At 51.3% G+C, this 8,527-nt stretch overlaps 1 protein-coding gene across 2 annotated transcripts; it reads left to right on the top strand.

Moving 5' to 3' along the window:
• The first annotated feature begins 1,814 nt into the window (after nt 1-1,814).
• LOC118966893 (melanocortin-2 receptor accessory protein-like) lies at nt 1,815-7,845 on the top strand. Of its 2 annotated transcripts, XM_037014601.2 has the most exons (4): nt 1,815-2,284; nt 5,022-5,121; nt 6,802-7,068; nt 7,230-7,845. In XM_037014601.2, the coding sequence occupies exons 1-4, from the start codon at nt 2,179-2,181 to the stop codon at nt 7,384-7,386; spliced, it is 630 nt and encodes a 209-aa protein (XP_036870496.2). In that variant the 5' UTR covers nt 1,815-2,178; the 3' UTR covers nt 7,387-7,845. The 2 variants fall into 2 exon arrangements, with proteins under 2 accessions (XP_036870496.2, XP_073087528.1); XM_073231427.1 differs by lacking the exon at nt 6,802-7,068 and having other exon boundaries at nt 2,010-2,284.
• Nucleotides 7,846-8,527: the final 682 nt, after the last annotated feature.

The following is an 8,527-nucleotide window of genomic DNA, read 5'->3' as shown; positions in this document are numbered from 1 at the left end:
TATTTTAAAGCCAAAATTATTACCAGACTGATTAATTCATTTTAACAACCAGTATTTTCTCAGGTAGAGGGAAGAATTCCAAACCAATGGAATGGAATTACGTTACATAGGAAAATGTATCAAGGAAGGGAGGGAGGTGTGATTATTACTTTTATGTGTCAACTTGACTCGATCAGGGATGCCCAGATAGCGGGTAAACACTGTTTCTGGGTGTGTCTGTGTGGGTATTTCCCGAAGAGATTTGCATCTGTGTCAGTGGACTGAGCAAAGCAGAGGACCCTCCCCAGTGTGGATGGGCACGGTCCGTCCCACTAAGGGCCCGACTAGAGTAAAAGGGTTGAATCCATCTCTGCCTGGGTTGCATAAAGTGGCACATCGGTCTTCTCCCACCTGGTTCTCAGGCCTTCAGACTGGGACTGGCATCTCTGCCATCTGTTTGCTGCTCTCAGGCCTGTGAACTGCACCACTGGCTTTTCCACGTCTCCAGCTTGACACATTGAGATATATATACATATACATAATTCCAATGAGATTTGTTATAAGAACTAGCTCACAATTATGGAGGCTGAGAATTCCAGATGCATACATACATATCCTTCTGTTGGCTCCATTTCTCTGAAGAATCCTGACTAATACAAAAGGAAAGAAAGAAAAAGAAAAACGTACATTGCTCTATAATCCCTCAGTTTTGGAAAGTTTACATAAAGATGTAAAAATCCTCCTCTAAACCCACACCAACCTCAAAATTTCAATCCATAGATTTACTTACACAAATCTGATGAGCACAGTCCATACACTCCTGAAACCCTGCCCCTGAGCAATGGCAATCCCATGTCCTGGCCGTGGGCCACAGCAAAGAGATGAGGCCCCAATTCACAGATGGGGAGGCAGCTGCAGAGGAGCAGAGCCCCCTGCCCAGGGCCACCTGCTGGTAAGCGGTACAGCCAGGCTTCCAAGTCTGCGGTTGGGCCCAGAATCCGTGCTCCTGTCCCCTACACTCGACTGCCTCTTGACCAAGCACACCTGGGAGACCTCTCACCCCTCACTTTGAAAACCCAGGACCAGATGCCGCAGTTCAGTTCAGGGGCAGCGGCCCCCAGGGAATGCCTCAGCAAGCAGGCCAAGGGGTACAGGATCGAAGCCAGCAGAGGGCTTTAGCTTACCTGGCATGGCTGTCTACGCTATCAGTGCCCCACTTTACTGTGGCATTGGAGGCCTGAATCAAGAATACTAGAAAGCTGGCATATTGGATGGAGAGGCGCCATAATTCTGTGTATTTTGACTTCCTGACTGATTCTCAAAGGTTAAATCCCAGGGCTCTGCTCATAGTTAGTCTTGCTCATTTCAAATATTTGGAATGTTCCTTTTGATTACATCTGCAGCTCTTAGAAAGATAAGTGCAGAAGTTGGAGTCAGGCCCTACAGAAACCCAGAGGAATCCTTCTCATACTTGTCAGCCAAGGGCTGGGGTGACCCTCGGGCTCTGTTTCCCAGGAGCTCAGTCCAGGTGGGATCCAGGCCCAGGCAAACAGCCTCTCCAGCCTGGGCGAGTGCAGCTGAGTGGCTGGTTCTGGGGCTTAGTTAAAAGCTGGGGGGGTGCTCAACTGAGGAGGGGGTGGGGATGGGTTCTCATAATTGGCTCTGTGTACATGAGAGAGCCTCCAGCTCAGGGCTGACAGCACTCAATTTCTGCCCTCGGATGTTGAATCTAAGCCAGTGATTTGCTGGTTGCTTAACAGCACCAAGAACTGCCTTAATGTAAGTCAAGGGCACCACCAGGCTTTCGCTTTGATTTTATTATCCTTTTAAATATTTAAGGCAAAAAGCGATTGTCCTTTCTAGCTGTATTCAGCATCTTGTCTTTCAAGGGGCCCGGGTACCCATTTTCCTGTCCTCTGCAGGGGCCACCCTCGACCTGCTCTGGGAGCAGGACCTCCCACCTTGCAGCTCTGTTTGTTTTGGAGTTTTATCAAGGAAAGACAGGATGGAAAGTTTTCCTCGCCTGCTGATGTCAGGCACAACCTCCTGACCTTTCTCTCAGCCACACAGCTAGGAGGAGCAGGCAGGCCTTGAACCTAGAGACCCATGGACACACTGCGATGACTACAGAAATCACTTAGGCAATCTCCGCATAGGGATTCCAGCAGCTCTGATGTGCCACCTCCTGGCACTGCGGACATGGCCCACAGGCCCAATGCTTCTGCCCTGGACTACAGCTACGAGTACTACCTGGACTACTTGGACCTCCTTCCCGTGGATGAGAAGAAGCTGAAAGCCAACAAACGTGAGTCCTGAACCGGGGCAGCAGCCAGGCGGGAGCCAGGGTTGGTCCACATGACTCATTAGCTCCAACAGATGCCATGGGTGAGCCGGAACACAACCCTGCACACATAGGTGCATGTGGACATGGGGAAAGTGTATCTGTTATCTTCTAAGAAACTGCTAAAAACTAAGACACTTAGGGAGCAGAATATGCTTTTAAGAGAGATCTCTTGATAGAGTTTGATTGGTGTGGGGTTCCAATAAGCCAGGTGAGTTTCTTCAGATTGTGGGTTTCATGTTTTCTCTTGTCTCTGTGTACATTTGGGGGAGTAACTATGTCCACCCCTAAGATGTGTGACTTACTAATGTCACTTAAAATACCAACTGATGTTTAGTCTTCCTGGTCTCAGGGAGGACAATCTGATCTAACAACCTTTTGCTCATTACCCTCCATTCTTTATTTCTTGGGTAACTTGGTACCTGGTGGATAGTCTTCCCTGATCTGATTCTTCCATCTACTCAGCCATGATAACAAGTCAGTGGAGGAAAAGAGCATGAAAAGCAAATCAAACCAAAAACAAAGTCTCAGTACTGAGCAGCCATCCTCGTCTATCCTGGGTCTTGGCTTCCCTTGGGGTTCCATGCTGTGCACTCACATCACATGTCTGACTCTAGAAGGACTGGGACGCTGATGCTTTTCATATGAAAAGAAAGGTGATCTTTACACAATCGTTCTAGACTGACATCCTCTTGCATGTTAGGATGAATGAAGGAGCAGACCCCTGGCAAGGCCCTTGAGGAAAGGCATCTGGGATGTCTTGTTAGAAGACCCCCTGTCTCCAGTTTCATTTACAAATTCCAGAACTCCAGGGACACATCTGTGCTGGCTGAGCACTTAGTGTGTGCCAAGCATGGTACTAAAGCTTTTGGGACGATGACGGGTTTGGTGTGTTTTCTGGTGCAAGGTATATATCATGAAATTAAAATGCAGATTTTTGCCCATACAGCTCACAGTAAGGAAGACATACAGTGACAGGGAGAAAGTGGCTGGGTTGAAATAAAAGCGCACTCATATACACTGTCAAAAGTTCATAACTTCAGACGCATATTGATCTGGACAAAATGGAGACTTGCATTCATAGAAGTCTTTTATAAATTAATACAAACTAAATAAAATTCTGAGTCAGCCTCAGATACACCCTTTGGTGAGCCAGAAATCTCCTTCTGTCACCCTACTCTCCCCCTGCTTTGGGTGTGGAGACTGTTTGCAGCTTTAGAACTTGAGAACCTATCATCTCAAGCTTCCCCAGCCCCCACTCCTACCTGCAAATCACTTCCATTTCTGGAAGGAGCGGATCATTCTCTAAACTGTGTGGGTTTGAAAAGACGGTCTTTCTCACATGAACTAGGGGTGGACATTTACAGCCCAGTGAGCAGAGAAGTGAGGTCAAATAAGAAACTCCTCTCCAAACTGCCAGACCCAGTAAAGACCATCTCAGGGAGGAAACTTGCCAGACAGGACAGTGGCTGGGCCTCCCGTATGAAGAGTAAACATTTATTGGCATTTTAATAGAAATTATTTATGTTACATATTTAGGGATGGACAAAATGACTTTCTCCCAAATTTACATACAGACTATGAAAAATATGACCCCAACAATTTGAAGCAACTCACCTAGCTTATTGAAACCCCAAACAAATTTAACTCTTTCAATAAATTCATCTTCAAAAACTATTCTGTGTCCAAAGTCTTAGTTTCATAGGAAGTTAGTTCCAAATTTTTTACAGAGGATGTAAAATATGATTTTATACCCAAAGCCCTAGATGCTGAGTCTTTGACACTGCAGGTGTGTGTTTAGTTACATACACATATAACAATAACAGTACTATACACAGCAGTCATAGAGGTATTACTCCATTCAGGTTCCCGGATCCGTTTCCAGCATGTGTTAAGTATGTAGGAGCAGGTCTTCGCACACATAACACCAAGCAATTCTCAACACTAGCAGGGTGAACTCAACTAAATTCTGATGCTATCTGCCCTGAAACAGCACCAGATTCCCCAGGTTAAGGGCTCTGTCCTACAAGCCTGCCCTCCATCCCTAACTCGAGGCTGGTTGCAAGCCCAGGCAGCTAACCTGTGCTTCGGCCCTACCGGCTACAGGTTAGAGGTTCCAGCCACCTCCCCCTTGGGTTTGATTAATTTGCCAGAGGGGCTCACAGAACTCAAGGGAACACCTTTACTAGTAAAGGATACAAATTAACAGTCAGATGAAGAGATACATAGGGCAAGGTCCCAAGTAAAGGGGCTGCTATTCTTGGGGAGCTTGGGGCCTGGCTCAGCGGCAAGTGGAGGCAGTCTGGTTCCTCAAGTTCAGAAACTCTCCCTCCAACTGAGAAGCAGGAGCAAACCGAGCAGAGAGCGATAAGCCCTCCTCAGGGGTTTCTGTGAGGGCTTCATTGCATAGTCATGACTGACTAAATCATTTGACTAAATTTCACTCTGTTTCCCCCTCAACAATAATCCTAAACTGGCCCAGCAGCTACCTGCTCTGGGAAAAAGCCACTTCTGCCACCCTGTTCCTTCCCCAGGTTGATGTCAATGGAATAATCTTCCCAACGGCCACAGCTGAGGGGCTGGGGGGGCGAGAACACCTCTACTCAGGGCCTTGTTTGCACAGTACTTGGGGGCCCGTACTTCCCATCGCCGTTGGCTCATGTGCGGTTCACTGACTGATGTGCGTCTCCCCCTCCGGCAGACGCGGTTGTCATTGCCTTCTGGGTGAGCCTGGCTGCCCTCGTGGCGCTTCTCTTCCTCTTCCTGCTCTGCATGTCCTGCTCAAGCTCCCCACAGACGAGGTAGGTGTGTGGTTGTAGATGGAGCTCACCTGGCGAAATAACCCTGGGTCCAGGTGGTAGAATATTATTTGGCCATAAAATAGGAATGAAGCACTGATTCACCCTCACCGTGGGTGAACCTCAGAAACACTGTGCTATGTGAAAGAAACCAGATACCAAAAGCCACACATTGTATGACTGTAGTGACAGAAAGTAGATTGGAGTTTGCTAATGGGTACAGGGTTTCTTTTGGGATGACAAAAATATTCTAAAACTGATTGTGAGAACTCCTGCACAACTCTGTGACTAGGCTGGAGATCACTGAAATGTACAGTTTGCACAGGTGAACTTTATTGTATGCAAATATGTCTCAATTAAGCTATTAAAGGAAATAAAGACAAGATGACCCCATGTGCCCTTTAGGTCTTACCAAATGCCTCCCCAGGAAAATGGGACCTTAACTTCAGCATCTGTGACCACTATCTGTTATTAAAGCCCACCATGTGCCTTAGTGGTTAAGTAGGAGGTAAAAATCTAGGAGCTCCAAGTCATAATTACAGCTTAGCTCACTGCATGTCAATTCTGTGCTGGACAATTGGCCCACCATATCCAGTTTTCCCTTCTAGCTTAACCTGCTCCCCCAGGTACAGCCCTATGGCTGTCCTTACAGGGGGCCCTATACCACCTCTCTCTGTGCCCTACCTGATGGGACAGGGGTGGGCCGCTCACCCAAAGAGGGCCTATTCCCGGCTAGCCAACGCCCCTTGGAACGTGTGGCCTGACAAGAGAGCTGAGGGCAGGTGGCACTGAGGAGTCCAAGAGGAAGCCTGGGGCTGGACCAAGAAGTCTCAGGGACTGGAAACCATGGATCAGCATGGACGCTGGTAGCAGAGAGAGGAGCAGAGCCGTTCTGAGAGGAAGGGGTGAGGTGCCTGGATGCCCCAGAAGGCAGCAGGAAGGGCAGCCCGTCTACGCAATGGGGTCCCACTGACAGCTGGGTGAGGGCTTGTGGATCTGCCGCACAGGCCCACCTCAGAGGGGCCTCTGCTCTTCCACCCCTCCCCCATCCACCCTGCCCACAGGGTCTCACCCCCCAGGGATACACCCTCCAGCTCATTTCTAGTGCCTTCCACATGAGGAAGGCAGGGACCAGCTTTTGAGCACCGAGGAGACCCACTCTTTCAGAACTCACATAGAATCTCATCAGATTTTTACCCTAAGGAGGTCCCTGGGGAATAAACTACTGACATCAGCTTTCTCTTCTCTTCTGGGACGACTTGTGGAGAGTCCTCAGCCAGGGACAGTTTGCAGGCATCGCCAGGGGTCCGCCCGGTGTGGAGTTCCCGGTCGGGGTGCCCACGGGTGGCCGTGGCTGAGGGATCTTGTGTCTGCAGGGCCACAATTCTTCAGGGCAAACGTCCGACCCTGTTGGTCCTGACTGGCCACGTGGCTCACGAAGGAAAATGCTCTGAGCTTTGCAGCAGCAACGACCACTCAGGGCGGCCACGCGCAACCCCAGCAAGACCCAGAAAGAGCTATTTCCAGAGAAGTTTCTCTTCGCGCGCGGGACACATGGGTTCATTCTAATGACTGGGAGGAGGGCGGGCCCTCTGGGGACGCGGGTCTCTGCGTGCACCGCTCTCGGCACCGCGCCTCTTCGCCCCGCCTTTACCTCTAAGGGTGTCACCTCCATAACCCCAGGATCCCAAGGCGCGGCCGACCGGCGGTTCCGCCAGGAGGATGGGCCTCCGCCCCCGCGCCGAGGCCAGGAGTCGCTCAGAGAGCGGGGACTCTAGCCCGCACCCAGGCAGCTGGGCCGGGATGGCAGCGCGACCGCCCTCGCGCAGAGCACGGAGAGACCCCCCACCCCACACGCCCTGCGCCACGGGAACGGACCCGCGGGAGGCGCCACCTCTGGGGACAGGCTGCGGGCCCCGCCCGCCCTGCCTCCTCCCCCAGCGGACCTCTGTGAGCTGGGTGGCCGCTCCCTGGCTCTGGCCCGACAGGTGTCTCCTCCGTGGCGCCCTTCCCACGTGCTATGGGCGTTAAGAAGGGGGACAGGGCAGCCCCCAGGAAGGCCTGCTCTCCCGCCGGCTTTGACGCCTGCCTCCCCTGTGCTCTGTCCCCAGGAACAATGTCCAGCACCAACGAACGCGCCGCTGGAGCCCCGGCCTCAACTGTCCCCTCTGCCTCCGGAGGCACCTGCTGCGCACAGGGCACGTCGGGGACCCGGCGGGCTCCCCCGAGCTCGGAGGAGGAACCAGACAGCAGAGCACCTGGCCCTGAGCAGCAGCTGCAGCCAGGAGCCCCTCCGCCTCTCCTGCCGCTGCCCCCAGCCCGAGGCTGCTCTCCTCGGGAACTGGCCCTGGATGGGGATCCCAGAGCATCAGCTGACGTCAGGAAGAAGCCCAGAGAGCGTCCCCCGGGAGACAGAACCTCTCTCAATTGTAGAACTAACACCAGCAAACTATGGCCATTGGGTGAACGAGGACCCACCTGGACACACGCGTGTGCTCTGAAAGCCTGTTTACATGCGTCAGAAAGTGCAGCTAGGTCAAGGACTCTACCAGGTGGCGTGTGATCAGCATTTTACCCAGAGCTTGTAATAATAGCCCACAGCATAGGCAGGCAGTAGCTGCCAATATTGCTGGTTTTATTAAATGCACCCAACCTGCTTACTTACTGCTTATGTTTGCTTTGGGAAGGATAGAAAAATAAAATCTTTATGAATTAAGATCTTAAAAATGTCGCTAATCTTTACTATGCCACTTCTTAGCTTCAACTATTACTGCTGTCCCATTTCCTCAACCCTGACCTCACTGGGCCCATCTGTACCTTTTCTAGGACTCCCAAGAGTGCCTGCTGAATTCCGTCCTCCACTGCCGCCCACCATGACCAACAGGGGGCAGTGTGTGTGCCCTGCCAGGCCAGGCACCAGAGTCACACTTCAGCCTGCCCAAAGCCTTTCAAAAACAGAGCCCAAGGAGGTTGTCTTCCCTGGAGGGAGCAGTCAGGCCCAGCAGGAAGGACCTAAGCCCAAAGGGAGAAAATCTGCCTCCGAATGCTGTCACAGAACATCTTTTAAGCTGGTACAAAGGGTCCCATTCTGGATGAGACCATGTGACCTCCGATCTGAGACACCGTTACCTCCACATGGATCTGGTCCTCTGGTGCCCAAAAGCCTGCCCTTGGCAGGGAGCCAGTCCCACACTACAAGGCCCTAAAGCCCACTCCAGCCTAGGTGGCCAAGAGAGGATCCCCCAAGTATCACGTGCCACACTTGGGCAGTGGGTTAGAAGGGAACACGTGGCTTCTCCAATTGGAGGCTAAGTGTAGGATTCTGACCTCAGAATATTCTCCAAGAACACTGACACGGGTATTCTGGGGAGAGGAAATGTAAATGCTTTCTAGATAATGAGCCCGGTTT

The sequence above is a fragment of the Manis javanica genome, chromosome 3 (assembly GCF_040802235.1).
Source record: "Manis javanica isolate MJ-LG chromosome 3, MJ_LKY, whole genome shotgun sequence".
Lineage (NCBI taxonomy): Eukaryota > Metazoa > Chordata > Mammalia > Pholidota > Manidae > Manis > Manis javanica.
This window is presented reverse-complemented; position numbering and strand designations above follow the sequence as displayed.